The following is a 23,431-nucleotide window of genomic DNA, read 5'->3' as shown; positions in this document are numbered from 1 at the left end:
AAATTAAAAAAAAAAGTGAAATATTAGACTCATTGAATACTATAAAAATGTAAAGAGTAAGAAAAAATCAACAAAAATAAAATGATTGAATGAATAACAAAAACCACCAACCCACCAGTAGGTGGCAATGCAACATAATGAAAAAGAAACATTAGATATACTAGTATATACTGCATTTATTTGTCCTTGCTCTTAACATGACAATTGTTTTGAAAAAGATGCTTCCATGTTTAGTGTACTTAAATTGATCTTGTGGAATTTTCTAATTCATTAGTGTTTTTACAAAGATGCACAACTTTTTAACTTAAGACATAGTCTGTGTGTGTACAATATTCAAGGTATTGTCGCACTTAAGCAATCTGTACCCTTTAGTTTAATAATTCACTATAAATATTCAGGAAAATCAGAAAAGGCAGTATAACTGTGTTTATGATTTTTATAGTTAAAGAATGCAAATTAAAATCAACATCAGGAAAGGCAGAGACCAAGAGTTTCTAATGCAATCTTCTAGGAGAGTCCTATAGGGAAGGCTAGCTAACTTTTCCCAGCATTGTTTAGTGACAGAATGCATGGAGTATTTTCAGCCAGGGAAACTCACTTTTGGCTTGGTTATGTAGGTATGGTTTATTTACTAATTTGGCTGATCTGTAGTTTTTATCAAAGTCTACAAGATTCTATGAGACTTAATAGGCTCTCCTACCATAAGTCATATTACCAGGATAGGCTGGGTATCTCAAAGCTTCCAGAGAACAAAATACTTATATCATACAGGGCATTTGAAGCAGACATTTCCTTGGGCAAGGCTAAATTTTATTATATATACATATGCATAGATGAAATAGGTTTATTGAAGGTGGTTGTTTTCATGAAAATAAAATCATAATATACATAACTATAGAGACTTACAATTGGGATGAATGGGTTCACATTAAGACTTGACTTTATGATTGTGGGAAAGATATATGCATTTAATAGAAACTATGAAATCTGAATTTTAATCTTCTGCTAAGCAGATGATACTCAGTGATACTGTCTTGAAGTTCATGCTGGATCTCCTATTCATGCATGTAATGATGAAAGTAAACAACCAATGCTATGCAGAATATTGTTCTGCTAAGCTGTGATGTGCTATTGAGTTCTGTGTGTTATGTGTTTGAAACACATTTCTAACATAGGATTGCATTATCAGAAACAATCTCATTGTAAATTGAGGAACATTTTTATTCTGTAACTTCTTTCTAATAGTGTATTTGGCATATATGTCAAACTTTGTACATAGAGATACACATCATTAATTTTAGCACGTCAACTTATTCCATTATACCATAACTTAACTCTCATTATTAGATCCTCCCCCCCTTTAAAAATATTTTATTGTTTTATTTATTTATTACAGAGTGGGGAGAGAGGGAGGGAGGGAGGGAGGGAGGGAAGGATAATAAGTGCACCAGGCCTCTAGCCATTGCAAACAAACTCCAGATATATTCACCACAATGTGCATCTGGTTAATGTGGGACCTGGAGAATTGAACCTGGGTCTTTATGCTTCATAGGCATGCACCTTAACCACTAAGCCATCTCTCCAGCCCAATCCTCCCCCTTTCAATCAGCATTTAGGTAGTTTCTAATTTTTCCCCACAACAACCAGTAGTGCAGGAAATATTCTTTTATGTATCTTTGGGTATTTGTGGACGTATATATTTGGAATCAGTTCCTAGAAATTGAAATATGGGTCAGTGAATGAACGGGTATTTTACAATTTGATAGATATTATAAATTTTCTTTGAGAACTTTTCATACTAATTTGTACTCACAAAGAGTGATCAGAGCACACCTTCATAGGCACTGAATACATGGTGGAAATCACTTAAATCACTTCTGTGAGGGGCTTTAGAAAACTTACTTGTTATATGGACGAAACATGTGTTGGTCCCATTCCCCTCCTCTCCCCATTTCTACTGAGTGTACTTTCCTCAGTGGGGTTACTGGTATTCACCATGGGGTTATAGATTCTGAATGCAGCAGTCATTGTTGGGGTGCAATGCCTCTGGATACTCTTTCCCATCCTGTGACACATAAAATCTTTTTAGTTTTCTTTTTTTAATTGTTAGAGTGTGTGAGAGATAGAAAGGCTGAGAATGGGTATGCCAGGGTCTCTAGCCACTTTAAGTGAATTCCAGACACATGTGGTACCTTGTGTAATCTGGCTTATTTATTTGGTTGTTGGGGAATTGAACTTGGGTCCTTAGGCTTTTCAGGACTGCACATAAAATCTTTATGCCCTCCCTTCTGCAATGTTCCCTGATCCTTGGTGGAAATGGAAATCCTTTTTGTGGGGGGCAGGGGTAGGGAGATGGGTTCTTATATTATATAGCCTTAGCTGATCTGGAACTTGTTCTGTAGCCCTCGGCTGACCTCCTCTAAATCCCAAGAAGTGGGATTACAGGCATACATCTCCATGCCTAGTTTGAGGGAAAACTTTCTTTTTGGGGGAACTTTACTGTATGAACAAATTGCAAATTGTGGACTGGAGAGATGGCTTAGCAGTTAAGCGCTCGCCTGTGAAGCCTAAGGACCCTGGTTTGAGGCTCGATTCCCCAGGACCCATGTTAGCCAGATGCACAAGGGGGCGCATGGGTCTGGAGTTCGTTTGCAGTGGCTGGAGGCCCTGGCGTGCCCATTCTCTCTCTCTCTTTCTCTCTGCCTCTTTCTGTCTGTCTGTCGCTCTCAAATAAATAAATAAAAAATAAACACATTAAAAAAATTGCAAATTGTTCATATTCCCATCAGGCTATATACTTTTATCCCCTCTCCCCTGCCCCCATGCCAATTGGGACTATTGGTATTCACTGTAGAGTCATAAATGCATCAGCCAGTCTCTGTGGGGAGGAGGGGACTATGCCTCAGGGTATTCCTTCTCATCCTATGGCTCTTATAGTCTATCTGTCCCTACTTTTACAATGTTCCCTGAGCCTTGGTGGGTGTGTTAAAAGTTGGAGAAAATTTAAAAATCAAAGCAATACCTAGTCTCTCTTTTTTTTTTAGAAAGTAACAATTCATAGAATATTTTTATTTTTATTGTTTATATGGCTTTGTGGTGTCTAGAACTCTATGGTCATTCTTTTTTTTTAAAATTTTATTTATTTGAGACCGACAGACAGAGAGAGAAAGACAGATAGAGGGAGAGAGAGAGAATGGGCGCGCCAGGGCTTCCAGCCTCTGCAAACGAACTCCAGATGCGTGTGCCCCTTGCGCATCTGGCTAATGTGGGACCTGGGGAACCGAGCCTCGAACCGGGGTCCTTAGGCTTCACAGGCAAGCGCTTAACTGCTAAGCCATCTCTCCAGCCCAATACCTAGTCTTTTAACATAAACCTACATAAAGTTCTTAGCCTTATTAAAAAAAACTTAATATATTTAACTATTCCAGTGGCCCCACTTTAATACTGGATAGCAGATATATTATGTAATTGATAATACTGAAGCAGTTACTGCTGATAGCCATGTAGATGAGTTTGTTGTGTAACATACAATTTTTATTGTTGAGGTAAATATGCAATATATATATATGTTAACCAGCAAGCAATTTGTGTATGTATAGCACTGTAGCAGAAAATGTGTTATTACAAAAGTAAGCCTGGCCAGGTGTGGTGGTGGCTCACGCCTTTAATCCCAGCACTAGGGAGGCAGAGGTAGGCGGATTGCTGTGAGTTTAGGGCTAGCCTGAGACTATGTAGTGAATTCCTGGTCAGCCTGGGTAGAATGAAACCCTACCACACACAAAAAAGTAAGACTGTAGCTGTAATCCCAGTAAATGGGAAGCCGAGTTAGGAGGATTGCTATGAGTTCAAGAAAAGTATTTATCTTGAGAGGGTCATTCAAATGTGAGATCTTCTGTAGGAAGAATTATTTTTTCCCCCTGCGTATACCTATGTAACAAGTAGTTTATCTTTCCTCGGTATTAATTAAAAATTCCCCCAGCAATAGATGCTAGTTAATTTGCAGTAAATGGCAATATTAACAAAGCTTCTTTTGATTGGTTATATTAGGTAGCATTTGAAATTTGTCTTTTTGTGTACATAATTTGTCCTTTCTCTTTGCCAATATTTTTTTGAAGCAAGCCCAACAGACTAGCCTTTTGTGTGTGTGTGTGTGTGTGTGTGTGTGTGTGTGTGTGTGTGTGTGAGAGAGAGAGAGAGAGAGAGAGAGAGAGAGAGAGAGAGAGAGAGAGAGGGAGAGAGGGGGAGGGAAAGAGAAAGAGAGAATGAGAATGAATGAATGCATTGGTGCACCAGGGCCTTCAGCCACTGTACTCGACCTCCAGATGCATGCGCCCACTTGTGCACATGTGCTACCTTGTGTGCTTGCATCACTGTGTGGCTGGCTTACGGGCCCTGGTGAGTAGAACATGAATCCTTAGGCTTCAAAGGCAAGTGCCTTAACTGCTAAGCCATCTCTCTAGCCAACTTGGCCAATATTTTGCTTAATATTCTAATACCAACATATCACCTTTAAGACTATTGTCATTTTAAAAGTTATGCTAAATTACATAATACAGTTTTTTTTTTTTTTTGATCTTTCGAGGTAGAGTCTCCCTCTAGTCCAGGCCCACCTGGAATTCATTATGTAGTCTCAGGGTGGCCTTGAACTCATGGTGATCCTCCTACCTCTGCCTCCCAAGTGCTAGAATTAGAGGTGTGCCCGGCTTTGTAATACATTTTAACACATCTTAGTTCTGAAAGATATTTCTTTTATGAAATACCCCAGATTTATCTGTGGAATCTTCCTGCCTCACTTTTGTTTTAAAAATTTCAAGCTTTATTCTTGATAAATTTTGTATAATCAGAAGACCCTAACTACCATTTAGAATAGTACTTTAATATTCTGCTAAGTTTACATAATTAATACTAATCAGTGCTATTTCAACAAAAATGACAGCATATAAAATGAAATTGTACTTGTAATGATGTTGGTTTATCTTTATTCAAGACCAGCTGTGTAAAACGATTAACCTTAGTTACTTATGTGTATAATATTTTTAGTTCTATTATGTTATGATTAAATGTTACCTTTATATACATTTTTTAGGTCCTGATTTTGTTGTCTGTGATGAAGGCCATATTCTGAAAAATGAAGCATCTGCTGTCTCAAAAGCTATGAATTCTATACGATCAAGGAGAAGGATTGTTTTAACAGGAACACCACTTCAAAATAACCTAATTGAGTGTGAGTTAACGCATATCATTTTGTTGTAGAATATTGCTATTGCCCCAGATATATTTTTGCAGCTTTTGTTTTGCCTTTATCTTTCTTCTGTTTATTATAGTTCCTGACCATGGTCTATGTAAATCTGTTTTAATGTGTGAAAAACAACATACTTTTCAAGTAAAATACTATATAAATGTGAGTGGCAAATTGGTCAAGAATTGTGCCATTGTGATGGCACAGATATAGATCTGAAATTGAAATATTTAAAAAGTATCATAAATCTTAGTGGTTGTTTTAAAATTTTCAAATGCATGTGTAGTTTGTCAAGAGGTATTATAAAGGCATATTTCCAAGTTGGAGGAGGTACTGGGGAGGTTGAGGTAGGAAAAGTATCATAAGAAGCCTGCCTAAAGCTACAGAATAAGTTCTAGGGATATGACTTGTGAAATCCAAGAATTACTAGATATGTAGTTATCCTAAAGAAGGAAATTGAGCTTATTTTGCACATAACAAATTGAAACATCCAAGTATAGTCAGCCACCTTTTTACCCATTATAAATGGATTTTTATTAATTTGTTCATTTCCTCTTTTTTTGTTCTGTATCCTATTTTACAGAAATGCTGTTTCACATGGTGATCTAATATACTATAGGATAACTGATGGCATTCTTTTAGCCTTCTGGAGTGGAATAGAACACTGGATTAAACTTTGTCCTTGGAGCTTATAATCTGCTTTTACTGTATTTTAAATTTTTTTTTAAATCAATAAAAGCCCAACAGACTATCCCCCTTTTGATGAGAGGAAGCATGCGTGCGTGCGTGCGTGCGTGCGTGCGTGCGTGCGAGAGAGAGAGAGAGAGAGAGAGAGAGAGAGAGAGAGAGAGAGGGAGAGAGAGAGAGGGAGGGAGGGAGAAGGGAGAGGGAGGGAGGGAGGATTGGCACACCAAGGCTTATACACATGTGTGATATTGTGTGCTTGTGTCACCTTGTGTGTCTGGTTTATGTGGGATCTGGAGAGTTGAATCTGGGTTGTCAGGCTTCACAGGCAAGTGCCTTAACAGCTAAGCCATCTCTCCAGCCCTGCTTTTACTGGTTTTCTTTGGTACTTACTTTCTTTATAAGGTGTCCTCAGTGACCATGAAATCATGGTTAAGAGTTGTACACACTTGCTTGATAGTTCATTTCCCTTAAATAATAATTTGGAATAAAATATCCTTAAGTTCTTTTTGGAAAAGAATATTCAGGTCTATGGCTTAAGTATAATTTTTTTCTAATTTTATTTTTTCATCTGATTTTAAATAATCTTGTTCTAGATTAGACTTACAACCAATGTTTATTCTAAAGTTAACCTTCCTCTCACTTCCCTATAGCTCTAATAATAGTTCCCAGAGATGGTCTTTTGACATAAGCAATACATTAGAAAATATTTCTGAGTTGTTAAAACCATCATTAATGTTGTTAATGAATTGATATCTTCTCTCTTAGATCATTGCATGGTTAATTTTATCAAGGAAAATTTGCTGGGATCCATTAAGGAGTTCAGGAATAGATTTATAAATCCAATCCAAAATGGTCAGTGTGCAGATTCTACCATGGTAGATGTGAGAGTGATGAAAAAACGTGCTCATATTCTCTATGAGATGTTAGCCGGATGTGTTCAGGTACAGATATATTCCATAATAATAATGATACTGCACTCCCCAAATATTTTCTGAGTTTAAACTTTTTAAATACATAGTTCTAAAGCTATATCTTTTTGTATTGTTTTAAAATTTACACAGCATTCAAATTTTGACAAGTTTCACCAGATTTGGAAACACAGTTGATTCATGCATTTACTACTATAACACCTCATATATTGTTATGTTAGTGTTTAGATTCTTTGTCCTTAGGAAAGTGAATTTCTGAAGAAGAGCACAGCTAGTATTAAGAAATTACTATACCTATCTTGGTTCTATGGTATTGTATTCTAAACTATTTAATGTAGTTGTAGCAGAGAGTAGTTGAATTAAGAGAGGATCAATTTTTAGTCAGGCATGGTTACACACACCTTTAATCCTAGTACTTGGGACGTAGAGGTAGGAGGATCCCCGTGAATTCAAGGCCACCTGAGACTACATAGTGAATTCCAGTTCAGCCTGAGCTGGAGCGAAACCAAACTTGAAAAAAAAAAAAAAACAACAGAGGGGCAATTTTTAAAGTAACCCTTAAGATACAGTTTTATAACTTTTAAGTATGCACAATAACCTGAATAGATTAATAGTACTCTTTACATACTGACTTTCAGTGAATCAGCATTTATGAGGAGGTAAGTGCTCAACCATCTTTTTTTTTCTATATCTCAAGAGCCATACTTTCTCTTCAGATGGTAGATACTAAGGATAGCTACAATTTCAAAAGGACGCAGGCCATCGTTTTAGATGGCTATATTGCTATCTTCCTGTTTGGTCAGGTTTGCACATGTACTACTGCTACCCAAGCAGCATTATTCTGGGTTTAAGTAGTTATTTGTATGTGGCACATTAGTATTCTTTTTTCCCTGTTCTATAAAATGGTTGTATGGGCATCTATACATGGGTTGTTTCCTTAGATGGACAAACATTCCTTCTGAAGTTATGTGTTATTATTTGGCATACTGGTACATGTTTCAAAGAGTAAAAATCAGATTGAATTATTATTATTTTTTTAGACAAGATCTCTTTATGTTGCCCAAGCTGGCTTACTGCCTCAGCCTCTCAAGGGCTAGCATTAAAGGCATGTGTCATAATATGTGGCTATATAAGTCTTTTGATTAATAGGTTTTACTATATAGAAAGCAAGTTAGTGTTAGTTTTGTTAGTACTACCTACTATATGCCCTTTTCATTTTTCTTGTTTTTAATTATTTTAATTTTTATTTATTTATTTGAGAGAAAGGGGGGTCGAGGAAAAAATGGGCATGCTAGAGCCTCCAGCTACTGCAAAAGAACTCCAGACGCATGCTTCACCTTGTGCAGCTGGTTTACATAGGTTCTGGGGACTTGAGCTTGGATCTTTTAGCTTCGCAGGCAAGCACCTTAACCCCTAAGCCATCCCTTCAGTCCTCATTTTTTTTTCTCATTTTCTTTTTTCTTTGTGGAGACCATCTTGAGAACTTGAATTGCTTTAAGTGGTCATATTACCACTTCTGGGCCAGGCGTGGTGGCGCACGCCTTTAATCCCAGCACTCGGGAGGCAGAGGTAGGAGGATCGCCCTGAGTTCAAGGCCACCCTGAAACTCCATAGTGAATTCCAGGTCAGCCTGGGCTAGAGTGAGACCCTACCTCAAAAAACCAAAAAAAAAAAAAAAATCTGTCTAGTATGTTGCAGTATCTGTTTTTATAAATCAGTGCACCACATTATCCAGTCATATGAAATATTATAAGTGTAATCACAAGTGGATAATTGTATGTTAAAATCTTTGGTGACTGTAACTTTCAAGTAAAAGCAATGACATTCTTAAAGCAATTCATTCCTTTTACATATTTAATATGTTCTAATTTTTATTCTTTTTCTTTTTAATTACAGAGGAAAGATTATACAGCATTAACAAAGTTCTTGCCTCCAAAACATGAATATGTGTTAGCTGTGAGAATGACTGGTATTCAGTGCAAGCTCTATCAGTACTACTTAGATCATTTAACAGGTAACATATATGCTTAATTGTGCTAATCATCTCTGTAAATATATTTTTAAACAATGCTATCTTTATAGCATTGCCATGATACTTTTATCAGTTTTACATTTGACTAAAATACATATAGATTACATATGTTTAAAGTTAAAATATTTAAATACTGTGAAAACTAAATGCAAGCAACAAGCCAAATAAAAATGTGCAGTGGAAGAGTACTTGCATAGTTATTAAATAAAGGACCTTGGACTTCATCCCATGTACACAAACTACCCACAGGAACATCTGCATGAAGCCATGTATATCATACGTAAATAATGTTTTTGATTTGTTAGGGGCTATTTCAGAAGTATAAATGTAGACTATATCCATAAAAGAATACATGCAACATTCCAGGGTATTTAAATAAGTATACCAACCATATTTGTATTAAAAGGTATATAAATTAAATATGAGATTGTTCCTTAATTACCAAATTAACACTGATTGAAGGCAAAACATAGGGCAAGTCATGGAAAACATCTGTGTTATAATGGAAACAAAGACAAATCCTTAAAATACATGAAAGTGCACACGCCTTTAATCCCAGCACTGGAGAGGCAGAGGTAGGAGGAACACCATGAGTTTGAGGCCAGCCTGAGACTACATAGTGAATTCCAGGTCAGCCTGGGCTAGAGTGAGACCCAACCTCAAAAAACCAAAACAACCCCCCCAAAACAAACAAACAAAAACAAAATATGTGAAAGTGTTAATAATTAAGGTTATTTTCTGGGTTGTTTCATTATGAAGAACTTTATTGTTCTCAATGTCCTTTTAAAAGCTACAACACATAGGTATTGTTCAGTCATCTATGTTTCCCTTCTTGTGTACTTTTTCATAACATTTGGAGTGAGGTTTCTTGCTTGGTCACCTTTCTTGTATCTTTTTCCAATTGATGTGCTACAAATAAGCAAGACTCACCCTTCAACCTATTGTGGATACAGTTACTGATTTCAACAAAAAAGGAAGCCAGCCATGGTGGCACATTCTTGTAATCTCAATACCTAGGGATTGGAGGCAGGAAGACCAGGAGTTTGTGACCAGCCTGACGACATGAGACCCTGTCTCATAAAAACAAACAAAAAATAGGTGAAATTGGAGGATAGAAGTATATATATATATATGGTTCTTAAAATATAATAATAAAGTGATACTTTTTTGTAAAAGTTCATTTTAGAAAGTAAAATAAAACTGATAGTTCCTTAAGGAATTTTCTGCTATGAGGGATTAAAATGGTATTTTTTCTGCTCTTATAAGACAGAAATTTCTTTTTGGGAAGAAAACAAGTCCTAATAAGACACACATTAAGCCACAATATACTATATCCTTTGAAATAAAGCAAGAAAAAATCCTCCATAAATTGCTTCTTGTCAGGTATTTGGTCATAATGATGATCAAAACAACTAATATAAACAGATAAATGAGTTTAGTAGCATTGTAGAATAGTAACATATGGGAATTTGTTTTATTTCTATACATTACCAATGAATGGCCCCAAATTATAATATAGCAGTTAAAGTTACAAGAGAATAAAAAGTAAGAATAGGGAGCCAGGCGTGGTGGTGCACACCTTTAATCCCAGCACTCGGGAGGCAGAGGTAGGAGGATCACCGTGAGCAAGGCCACTCTGAGACTACAGAGTTAATTCCAGGTCAGCCTGGACCAGAGTGAGACCCTACCTCGAAAAACCAAAAAAAAAGAATAGGGGCTAGAGAGATGGCTTAGTGGTTCAGGTGCTTGCCTGTGAAGACTAAGGTTCCAGGTTTGATTCCCCAGAACACACATAAGCCAGATGCACATGTTGTTGCATGCATCTAGAGTTGGTTTGCAGTTTCAAGAGGCCCTGACATGCCCCTTCTCTCCCTCCCTCCCTCCCTCCCTCCCTCCCTCCCTCCCTCCCTCCCTCCCCCACCTCTCGTACATAAAATAGGAATAAATTTTAAAAATGTAAAACTTATGTTTTTTAAAATACAAGTCTAAACAAATGAAAAGACACCTCATGTTTATATATTTGATAAAATAATGATATTAAGATTGCAACACTTTTCAAATTGATCAAATTCAAAGCAGTTTTGAACACAATCTTAGCTGGCTTTTGTTATTGTTGTTATTTTCCAGGTAAGGTCTCAGTGTAGCTGAGGCTAACCTGGAATTCATTAAGTAGTCTTAGGGTAGCCTCAAACTCACAGTGATCCATCCTCCTACCTCCTTCTCCTGAGTGCTGCGATTAAAGGCATGTGCCACCATGCCTGGCAGGCTTTGTAGAAATATAAAAGTCAGTCTTCAAATTCGCATGGAATTGCAAGAACCACTAAATAGTCAAAAATTCTTGGGAAAGAAAAATCTATTACTATTTTTATTATTATTGTTTAACAACTTCCATGATTGTAAACAATATCCCTACTTTCCCCTTTGAAACTCCATTCTTCATCATATCCCCTCCCCCTCTCAGTCAGTCTCTGTTTTATTTTGATGTCATGATCTTTTCCTCCTATTATGATGGTCTTGTGTAGGTAATGTCAGGCACTGTGAGGTCATGGATATCCAGGCCATTTTGTGTCTGGAGGATCACATTGTAAGGAGACCTACCCTTCCTTTGGCTCTTACATTCTTTTTGTCACCTCTTCCACAATGGACCTTGAGCCTTGAAAGATGTGATAGTGATAATTGCAGTGCTGAGCACTCCTGTCACTTCTTCCCATCACCATGATGCCTTCTGAGTCATCCCAAGGTCACCGCCATCTGAAAAGAGAAGGTTTTTTTTTTTTTTAACCAAAAGTGAGAGTAGCATTAATATATAGGTATGAACATTAAGAGAAGTGCTTAATGGCAGTTTGATGAGCATAGTATATGGATTTAGCCAGACAGCAGCAGACGTTACACCCCTAGGACTCATGACTACCCGTGTTTATTACTCTTTTCTTGATTACAAAACTTAAAGCTACAGTTATTGAATATATTTTCATGTGATCATAGTAGTGATGGACATCTGGAGCAAAGGTGCAACTGATGTGAAAAACAATTAGCTAGTTCCCCAAAAGATTAAATATATAAAGAGTGTGTGTGATCCTCTGATTCTACTCCTAGGTGTATACACAATTGAAATGAAAACCCATGCTCACACAGACTTTCTTTTTTTATAGCAGCATCATTCATATTAGCCAGAATGACATGTCCATCGATATGTAAATAGATAAACATGAATTCTACATATAATGGAATATTATTTAGCAATGTGAAGGAAAGTATCACTGGCATGTTATAGCTTGTGTCAATATTCAAAACGTGATACAAAGCCAGTCTTAGATGCTGTATGATTTCATTCATATAAAATGCCTAGAGGGCTGGAGAGATGACTTAGTTTTTAAGGCATTTGCCTGTGAAGCCAAGGGACCCAGGTTCAGTTGCCCACTACCCATGTAAGCCAGATGCACGGGGTGGCACATGTGTCTGGAGTTTGTTTGCAGTAGCTGGAGGCTCTGGCATGCCCATACTCTCTTTCTATTTGCCTCTCTCTCTCTCAAAATAAGTAATTTTTTAAAAACTTTTAAAAATGCCTAGAGTGGGCAAATTTGCAGATAACATTATATTAATTATGGCTAAGGGTTATAGAAGGAATTAGGAAATTGGAGTATGATGGTTAGAGAATATAGAGCGTTTTGTGTGTGCCAAGGTGCTGATGCAAATGGTTTTTTTTTAATTTTTGTTTATTTTTATTTATTTATTTGATAGTGACAGAGAAAGAGGCAGATAGGGAGAAGAGAGAGAGAATGGGCGTGCCAGGGCCTTGAGCCACTGCAAACAAACTCCAGACGCGTGCGCCCCCTTGTGCATCTGGCTAACGTGGGTCCTGGGGAACTAGGCCTCGAACCAGGGTCCTTAGGCTTCACAGGCAAGCACTTAACTGCTAAGCCATCTCTCCAGCCCAACAAATGTTTTTTTTTTTTTTATAGTAGTTTTTTTTTAATGTTACAAATCAGTTTTATGATTAGGAAGAACATAGGTATCAAATCCATTTTTTTTTTCTTTAACAACTTTCATGATTGTAAACAATATCCCATGGTCATTCCCTCCCTCCCCTCACCTTCTCCTTTGAACCTCCACTCTCCATCATATCCCCTCCCTTTCAATCAGTCTCTCTTTTATTTTGATCTCATCATCTTTTCCTCCTATTATGATGATCTTGTGTAGGTAGTGTCAGGCACTGTGAGGTCATGTATACCCAGGCCATTTTGTGTCTGGGGTGCACGTTGTAAGGAGTCCTACCCTTCCTCTGGCTCTTTCTACCACCTCTTCCGCAATGGACCCTGAGCCTTGGAAGGTGTGATAGAGATATTTCAGTGCTGAGCACTCCTGTCCCTTCTTTCCAGCAGCATGATGCCTTCTGAGTCATCCCAAGGTCACTGCCATCTGAAAAGAGAAGATTCTCTACCAAAAGTGAGAGTAGCATTAATATATGGGTATGAACATTAAGAGAAGTGCTTACTGGGCAGTTTGATAAGTATAGTATATACATTTAGCCAGAGCATTTTAAGTTCTTGATGAATAAATAACAGAGGGGGGGGGAGTGGCTTCCCTAGCTGAGTGCCCCTGCCAAGCTCTTTACTCAACTTAATTTTCTTATTTATTTATTTAATTTTTATTAACATGTTTTTGTTTTGTTTTATTGGTTTGCTTTTTTCAAGGTAGGGTTCCACTCTAGCCCAGGCTAACCTGGAATTCACTATGTAGTCTCAGGGTGGCCTTGAACTCACAGCAATCCTCCTTGCTCTGCCTCCCTAGTGCTGGGATTAAAGGTGTATGCCACCACTCCCGGCCTGATACAAATGTTTTAAAGCTGAATTGTGAGTTATATTCAATGATCTGCCTTGCAAAAACAAGAACAATAAAAATCCCTCAACTGTGGTTATGCTTATATGAATCTGTGAATATTACAACAACCATTGAATTAGTTGGTAAATTGTGTGTTATGTGTACTCTGTCTCAATAAAACTATTTTTTTTGTACAAACATACTTTTTAGATGGAGAAATGTCTTGTTGTGTAGCCCAACCTGGCTTTGAATTCATAATATCATTCCCTCAGTCTCTGGAGTGCTGAATTATGACTCCCTGCTTTTATAAATCTTTAGAAGAAAAATTGCTGTTACTTTAAAAATTCTATTTATTTATTATAGTTATTCATTCCTTATGATTTCCTGTGTCCTCCATGTAGTTTCACACTTTTCTGTAGCATTTCTTTGGTTTTTCAAGATAGGGTCTCACTGTGGCTCAGGCTGACATGGAATTCACTATGTTGTCTCAGGGTAGCCTCAAATTTATGGCAATCCTCCTACCCCTGTTTCCCAAGTGCTGGGATTAAAGGCATGTGCCTCCACGCCCAGCTTGTAGCATTTCTTTAGGTGTTGCTGTTGCTTTTTAAACAGTCAAGTTTTAGAAATCTTCCAGGTGTGGTGGTACATGCTTTTAATCCCGGCACTTGGGTGGCAAAGGTAGGAGGATCGCCGTGAGTTTGAGGCCAGTTTGAGACTACATAGTAAATTCCTGATCAGCCTAGCATGACCCTACCTCAGTTAAAAAAAATCTGAAATCATTCCAGTTCTCTTTCACCTTTGGATTTTAGGTGAGTCACCATGTAAGCTTGTTTATTTCAATACATTTGACCTCAATGTCTGCCATTTCTTTTGCATCTTTGAAATTTAGAATGAAGATTAGTTACCCCAGAAAGAATTCATGAATGTCTATGCTATGAACGTGGAGAGTTTATTAGTCTGGGATTCCACTATATTAGAATTTGTGCTTGAGGGTTCACATATTTATTTAATTTTATTTCTTTATTATTTTTATTAGAGAGGGAGGGAGAGAGAAAGAGAAGGGGTATACCTGGACCTCTCACCAATGCAAAGGAATTCCAGACACACGTGCCACCATGTGCATCTGGCTTACATCTGGGGAATCAAATCTGGGTCCTTTGGCTTTGTAGGCAAGCTCCTTAACTGTAAGCCATCTTCCTGCCCATTGAGGCCCCCCGCTCCCTGAGTTAGGGTCTCCCTCTAGCTCAGGTTGACCTGGAATTCACTATGTAGTCTCAGGGTGGCCTCCAACTGACAGAGGTCCTCCTACCTGACTCCTGAGTGCTGGGATTAAAGGCATGCACCACCATGCCCAGCTTCCATTGAGGGTTTTAAAATTCTTAAATTACTAAGAATGTTGGCTGGTGATGAACTTTTTGTTGATATGAACTTTGGTCTCTCTAGTAGCTGTAATCTTACTCATTTCTTCATCTTTCGTCCTATGTAAAAGTAAGCATACTCCAGAGAATGGTACTAGTGTTTAGCCAAACACTTTTGCAGGACATTTCATGGATTTCTGTATGGTGTGGCCAATTAGTAGTTGATATAACTATACGGTTTAGATTTCAACTGATGTAAGAACATTTTAGATATCAAAATTGATCTTTTTTACCTTTATAGGACAAGCATTGATAACTAATAACATGATACTCTTCTTCATTTAGTTTTTATTATAAAATAATTCTGAGTCCTTTATGTTCAGAGTGTGATGGCAGGGATTTTCAAGTATTCTTTTTTTTTTTTTCTTTCTAATATTTTTATTTATTTATTTTCTTTTTTTTAAATTTTTATTAACATTTTCCATGATTATAAAATATATCCCATGGTAATTCCCTCCCTCCCCACCCCCTCACTTTCCCATTTGAAATTCCATTCTCCATCATATTACCTCCCCATTACAATCATTGTAATTACATATATACAATATCAACCTATTAAGTATCCTCCTCCCTTCCTTTCTCTACCCTTTATGTCTCCTTTTTAACTTACTGGCCTTTGCTACTAAGTATTTTCCTTCTCATGCAGAAGCCCAGTCATCTGTAGCTAGGATCCACATATGAGAGAGAACATGTAGTGCTTAGCTTTCTGAGTCTGGGTTACCTCACTTAGTATAATCCTTTCCAGGTCCATCCATTTTTCTGCAAATTTCATAACTTCATTTTTCTTTACCGCTGAGTAGAACTCCATTGTATAAATGTGCCACATCTTCATTAGCCACTCATCAGTTGAGGGACATCTAGGCTGGTTCCATTTCCCAGCTATTATAAATTGAGCAGCAATAAACATGGTTGAGCATGTACTTCTAAGGAAATGAGATGAGTCCTTTGGATATATGCCTGGGAGTGCTATAGCTGGGTCATATGGTAGATCAATCTTTAGCTGGTTTAGGAACCTCCACACTGTTTTCCACAATGGCTGGACCAGATTGCATTCCCACCAGCAGTGTAGAAGGGTTCCTTTTTTTCCACATCCCCGCCAACATTTATGATCATTTGTTTTCATGATGGTGGCCAATCTGACAGGAGTGAGATGGAATCTCAATGTAGTTTTAATCTGCATTTCCCTGATGACTAGTGACGTAGAACATTTTTTTAGATGCTTATATGCCATTTGTATTTCTTCCTTTGAGAATGTTCTATTTAGCTCCATAGCCCATTTTTTGATTGGCTTGTTTGATTCCTTATTATTTAACTTTTTGAGTTCTTTGTATATCCTAGATATTAATCCTCTATCAGATATATAGCTGCCTACTCACATTCTTATCTCTTAAAATCACTCACTCAGTTGAGACAAGGTAAGCCTCAGTCTCTTTATCCTCCTGCCATCTCCTTCTTGGTGCTAAGATTATCTATATGTACCATCATACCAGGCATGGTTTTCCTCTTTCATAATGCTTCTCCTTTTAAAAAATATTTTTGTTTATTTTTATTTATTTGACAGCAACAGACAGAGGATGAGGCAGAGAGAAAGGGGAGAAGGGGGGAGGCAGGGAGGGAGGGAGGGGGGGGAGAGAGAGAGAGAGAGAGAGAGAGAGAGAGAGAGAGAGAGAGAGAGAGAGAGAGATAGATTGGGAGAATATGTGTGTACCAGGGTCTCCTGACACTGCAATTGAACTCCAGGTGCAATTGCCTTCTTGTGCATCTGGCTAACATTGGTCCTGGGGAATCAAGCCTTGAACTAGGGTCCGTAGGCTTCACAGGCAAGTGCTTAACTGCTAAGCCATCTCTTCAGCTCAAATGTCTCTCCGTTTTATTCTTAGCCAGTTATGCCTAAAAAAAAAAAAAATCTCAGAAGGCTTTTAGTAATGGATAGAACAGCTAAACAAATCAGCAGTGTAATAGATGGCTTGAACAACATTATAAACAAATATAATTAATAGACCCTTGCTGAATGCTCTCCATTATCAGCAGAATGTACATTAAGTGTATGTGGAATATTGTTCAAGATAGACCATATATGTTAGACCATAAGATTTGATCCTCAATAAAATTGAAGGATTGAGTGACACAAAGTATTGTATGTAGGATGTGGTGTGTGTGTGCACATATGCAGAGACCAGAAAAATACATTGAGTCTGTCATTGAACCTGGAGCTCTTGTTCTTTTGGTTAGGCTAGCTGTGCAGGCCCTGTTGTCTCTGCTCCCCCTTCAACATTGGCTTTTTATGTGGGTACTAGGGATTGGACTCAGGTCCTCATACTTACACAACAAGCACTCTTACTTGCTGATCTATCTGCACAACCCCAAATATTTTAGTTGTAATTTGTATGTGCTTAAATTGTACATCATGTTTTATTGGATATCTATGATAAAATAATTACTATGGTTGAGGAAATTTACCTATCCTTTTCTAAATGGTTACTTTTGTTGGTGGGGGTGGCCTGGTAAAAGTATCTAAAACATACTCTGTAAGTTTATAACATACAATATAGTAAGTATAGTCCTTAAACTGAGTATTAGGTATGTAATATGTTTGCTACATAACTGAATTTTTTTGTTTTTGTTTTTGGTTTTTCGAGGTAGGGTCTCACTCTAGATCAGGCTGACCTGGAATTCACTATGTCATCTCAGGGTGTCCTCAAACTCATGGCAATCCTCCTTCCTACCTCTGCCTCCCAAGTGCTGGGATTAAAGGTGTGCGCCACCATGCCCGGACATAACTGAATTGTTTATCCATTGACCTTCATGTCATCATTTTTCCTACACTTTCACTCTGACAACCATCATTCTACTCTATTTCTATGCATTTGAGGTTTTTTTTTTTTTAAAAAATATGATTCATTATAAGAATAATAAATCACAGAGTAATTGTTTTTATTTTTCCTTCTTTTCCTTTCACTTGCATTTTATGTTTTGTTTTGTTTTGTTTTGTTTTGTTTTGTTTTGTTTTGTTTTGTTTTGTTTTGTTTTGTTTTGTTTTCCAAGCAGGGTCTCATTCTAGCCCAGGCTGTCTTGGAAATTTGAAGTTCCATGCTGGCCTCAAATTAACAGTGATTCTCCTAATTTTGCCTCTTGAGTGTTGGGATTAAAGGCATGTACCACCATGCCAGCCTTCATTTTGTATATTAACACTACAATTTTTAGAAGTATCTTTTTGAGTGATCATAGTTGGAGAGAATTTCCAAAGAACTGTCTATGTGGATCAAGGCTTTATCCAAAATGGAAGATGCAATCTAGGGACTTCAAGAGGATGAGTAAGAGTCAGATGTGGTGGCACACATCTTTAATTCCAGCACAAAGGAGGCTGAGGTAGAGGAATCACTGTGAGTTCTTGGTCAGCTTAGGCTTGAGTGAGAATGACTCAGTAGACAAAAAAATTGAATTTGAATATGAAAAAAATAGTTTTAGTAATCTCTACCAAAATGGCACCTCCAGTTATGGTATAGGTAACAAATTTTATTTGTATTAATAATAGTGACTATGTTATCAATAGAAATGAGAAAATATTTTATGTATTATTTCTACTGATATCTCTAAATCATTTATTTGTCAGTACTTAAGGTACTAATTTTACTTTGCTTTTATATTTTGTTAATGTATTATTTGTAAAACTGCATACATCACTGGGCATGGTGATACACACCTGTAATCCCAGCACGTGGATGCTGGAAATAGGAAGATCAGGGCCAGCCTTAGCTATGTAGCAAATTTGAGGCCAACCTAGGCTATATGAAGCCTTGTTACACCAAACATCTGAAACCAAAATCTCTTATTTCTTTATCATATATTCATCCTTTAACATTTTTATCATTTCTAGTTAGCATGTTTCTTTTATAGTTTCATTTATTTCATGCATTTCAAGATGTTATAGTAATAAAGATTTATAAGCTTTTCTACTATTACAAAAGATCCATGTTATAGATACCTAATTTAGAAATATTGTGTAGATAGTAAATTCTTGTCCCTTCAACGCCTTTTCTTTTGATCAGGTGTAGGTAATAGCAGTGAAGGTGGGAGAGGAAAGGCAGGTGCAAAGCTGTTTCAAGATTTTCAGATGTTAAGTAGAATCTGGACTCATCCTTGGTGTTTGCAGCTGGACTACATTAGCAAAGAAAATAAGGTAAGATTTAGAGTTATATTTAAAAGATAGCCTTTTGCTTAGGAAAAATTTTACATGCTATATACTTGAAAAAATTTTCTATTTTATTAATTTGGTTTCTATATTTTACTAGCATGTATTAATTATATAAAATAGTTTTCATTATGATATTTTATAATGTATGTATTTTATTATGGCCATATCTATTCTCCCTCATCTTTCTCTTCCTCTTACTGATCTCATCTTCCCAAAATACTCTCCTTTGTACTTACATGTATTATGGGAACAGCATTTTACGTACCTTACCTGTGGCTACACCACTGAAGAAAATGTCTCTCCCTCTCCATTAACTTTGTATCCTCAGCAAAGTGTAGGGCCTCATTAGCCCCTTTTCTGGCCATCCTAAATTTTTGATGTATGCAATCTTATGCAGATTTTCTGCAGGTAATCATAGCTGCTGGAGCTTGAAGAGTGCAGTGGTCATGCCATGCCCATTAGTCATTGTTCCACAACACTCCCTCCTTCCTCTTGGATATTTTTTTTTTGAGGCAAACACAACAGACTGGACTTTTTATGAGTGAGTGGGAGAAAAAGAGAGAGTTGGTGCACCAGGGCCTCCAGCCACTGCAGTCAAGCTCCAGATATGTGTTCCCCCTTGGGTACATGTACACTCTTACCTGCTTGCCTCACCTTTGTGTGTTTGGCATATGTGAAAAATGGAGAGTCAAACCTGAGTCCTTAGGTTTCACAAGCAAGTGCCTTAAGTGCTAAGCTATCTCTCCAGCCCTGTATTCTCTTTTGCCTGAGGAATTCTTTCTTTCTTTTTCTTTCTTTTTCTTTTTTTCTTTTTCCTTTTCGAGGTAGGGTTTCACTCTAGTCCAGGCTGACCTAGAATTCACTATATAGTCTGAGGGTGGCTCAAATATGGTGACTCTCCAACCTCTGCCTCCTGAATGCTGGGATTAAAGGTGTGTGCCACCACGCCTGGCTGCCCAAAGAATTCTTTCCATCATCCTCTGTACAGATTTCTTAGTAGTTATAAATTCTGTTAGCCTGTTTTTATTATGAAAGGTATTTCTTTATTCATCAATTATTATTATGCCACATAATTTTTGGGGGGTGTGGTAGTCTGGATTAGCCTCTGTGATTTTTCAGAACTTGAAATGCATCATTACCAACCTTTTTGGTTTTTAAAGTTTCTGTTGGGAAATTGGCTGTTATCTGCTAGACTTGTCTTCATATGGGACTTGGTGTTTCTTTCTTGTAACTTTGAATACCTTTTCTTTGCTCTGTTGGTTTAGTATTTTGTTTTATTATTTATTCATTTTTTTATTTGACAGAGGAAAAGGGAGGGCGGGAGGAAGGGAAGGAAGGAAAGAAAGAAAGAGAGAGAGAGAGAGAGAGAGAGAGAGAGAGAGAGAGATATTGGATGTGCGAGGGCCTCTAGCCACTGCAAACGAACTCCAGATGCATGTGCCCCCTTGTGCATCTGGCTAACGTGGGTCCTGGGAAATCGAACCTGGGTCCTCTGGCTTTGCAGGCAAACACCTTAACCGCAAAGCCATCCCTCCAGCCCATTTACTATTTTTTAAATACAATTTGAAATGAGTTTCTTTTCTGATCCTGTCTGTTTGGTGTTTATACCTCTTGTATCTTTTTTTTAATTTATTTTTTTTATTATTTTTATTTATTTGAGAGTGACAAACAGAGACAAGGCAGGTAGAGAGAGAGAGACAGAGAGAGAATGGGCACACCATGGCCTCCAGCCACTGCAGACAAACTCCAGACACGTGTGCCCCCTTATGCATCTGGCTAACGTGGGTCCTGGGGAGTTGAACCTCGAACTGGGGTCCTTAGGCTTCACAGGCAAGCGCTTAACCACTAAGCCATCTCTCCAGCTCACCTCTTGTATCTTGATAAACCTCTTCCTAGATTTGGAATTTTTCTTCTATGATTGTATTGAAAATATTTTCTGTGTCTTTGCAGTGGAATTCTTCTCTTCTTTACCCATAATTCATAGATTTGTCTTCTTATTTTGTTCCAAAAATCTCACATGTTCTGTTCATATGGCTTTTAAAAATTTATTGTTTTCCTTGGCTGGTTAATCCAATTCTTTCTTTGTCTTCGGTCTCTGATATTCTGTCCATGTCACGATCCACTCTATTTGTAATTTTTTTTTTTTTTGAGCTAAGAGTCTCACTCTAGCCTAGTCTGGCCTGGAGTTCACTGTGTAGTCCCAGAGTAGCCTCGAACTCACAGTGTTCTTCCTACCTCTGCCTCCCAAATGCTGAGATTAAAGGCATGTGTCACCATGCCTGGCTTCTATTGGTAAAACTTTCTACTGAGGTTTTTATTTGACTTACTGAAATTTAACATTTTCTGAATTTCATCTTCCTTTTTTTCAGTATGTCACTTTATTGAATTCCATCTTCAAATCTTGTACGAATTTTCTTATTTCATTCAGGTGTTTGTGGTCATGTGGAATTCATTCAAGCGGTTTTTTTCTTTTTTCATTTTTGAACATATTTATAATACCTTATAATTTTTTGTATGGAATTTTATTTAAGTAACTCATTTGCAACCCCTATTTGGGGATTAGTAGTTTTTTTTTCCTCCATATTAATTTGTATTCTCATGTTGTTACTTAAATATCAGGAGGTCTCAAGGATTGGTTGATTTTTAAACACTTGTTATCTTTCTTCTTTTCAATGGAAGTGTTTGCAGTTTTTAGGAGGGACTAGGTTGCGGTAGTATTGAAGTATTGTTTTCATTTCACTGGTGAACAGGTCACCACACTTTATCCCCAGTTCTCCTGAGAGCCAAATATTGGTTGCAACTAACAGTCACTACATAATGCACTCTACGTAATGGTTAAACCCATTATGAAATACAGTGACAGTCAACTCCAAAATAATCACCCCTTCATTGCTTGATATTTTAGGAAATAAAGGGTTGAGGATAGTACTGCATATAGTAGTAAATTAGTTATTGTCGGTATGACTTGAAAGTAAAAAAAACCAAAACAAAACACTAAGACTAGTGATTAATATTCGGATGATAAAAAGAAAAATAGACAGAGTCTGGTATGGTGCTCATGTCTTTAATCCCAACATTCAGTAGGCAGAGGTCTCACTATATAACTGGATGGGCCCTCATTACATAGTAGTATAGATTAACCTCAAATTTATAGAAGTATTCTTGCCTCTCCTGTCTGAGTGCTGGGATTCCAGGTATTTGCCACCACGTCTTGCTCGTTTCTATTTGTCTTGAACGCATTATATGATCCTCAAGTATTAATTGCTTATTGGTTTACGTGGTGGAATTTGAACCCCTGGGGACTACGTGCCCAGCCCTAAATTTTCCTGTATAGCAGAGCCTATTTATAAACTTCTTTTAGGGGCTTAGAGGCATATCTTAGTGCCTAAGTATTTTCTTATGCCAAGCAACAAACATACATGTACTGAAAAAAATAAATATTAAAAATTAAATTTGTTTAATATAGTGTTACATACAATTATACTTGCTTTGTATAGTGGCACACTCAATCTTAGCATTTAGAAGGCTGAGGAAAGAAAATCATGAGTTGGAGGCCAGCTTGGACTACTTAGTGAGACCCTTTGTTAATTTTTTAAAAAATAACTTTACACTTAGAGAAAAGTTACAAAAAAATAGCCCAGGTAGTTCTCTGGTACTTTTTTTTTTTTCCAATTCTCCTAATGTTGATATCCTATAAAATTACTAAATTATAAAATCTAAGAAATTAACTTTGATGTAATACTATTAAACATCAGAGTTCATTTAAATTTCATGTTTGTCTCCAGTCAAGTTCCTTTTCTTTTCCATTATTCCATCTAGGACCTCCTATTGCATAATTCTGCCGTGTCTTCATTGTTCTTCAGTCCGAGACTTCCTTAAGTCCTTCATCATGCCATGTCAGTTAACAAGTGAAATAAAGCATTATTTTAATTTCTAATATATGTTAAAATAGGCTATTAAAACATCTTTTTTTTCTACTAGGGTTATTTTGATGAAGATAGTATGGATGAATTCATAGCTTCAGATTCTGATGAAACCTCCATGAGTTTAAGTTCAGATGAGTATGCAAAGTAAATTGAGTACTTTTTATGATCCCTATTTCTGGCTTGT

The 23,431-nt window shown here is 37.1% G+C and overlaps 1 protein-coding gene across 6 annotated transcripts in view; it reads left to right on the top strand.

Moving 5' to 3' along the window:
* Atrx (ATRX chromatin remodeler) overlaps nucleotides 1-23,431 on the top strand; it is a 249,302-nt gene that overhangs the window by 166,064 nt on the left and 59,807 nt on the right. For all 6 annotated transcript variants that reach the window (XM_045140174.1, XM_045140173.1, XM_004666979.2 and 3 more), the window contains 5 exons: nucleotides 5,087-5,224; nucleotides 6,692-6,867; nucleotides 8,752-8,869; nucleotides 19,176-19,306; nucleotides 23,303-23,391. In XM_045140174.1, the coding sequence (XP_044996109.1) occupies nucleotides 5,087-5,224; nucleotides 6,692-6,867; nucleotides 8,752-8,869; nucleotides 19,176-19,306; nucleotides 23,303-23,391 (652 nt within the window). The remainder of the gene's footprint in view (nucleotides 1-5,086; nucleotides 5,225-6,691; nucleotides 6,868-8,751; nucleotides 8,870-19,175; nucleotides 19,307-23,302; nucleotides 23,392-23,431) is intronic.

This window comes from Jaculus jaculus, chromosome X (assembly GCF_020740685.1).
Source record: "Jaculus jaculus isolate mJacJac1 chromosome X, mJacJac1.mat.Y.cur, whole genome shotgun sequence".
NCBI lineage: Eukaryota > Metazoa > Chordata > Mammalia > Rodentia > Dipodidae > Jaculus > Jaculus jaculus.
The sequence above is the reverse complement of the archived record's forward strand: the minus strand, read 5'-3'. Positions and strand labels throughout refer to the sequence as shown.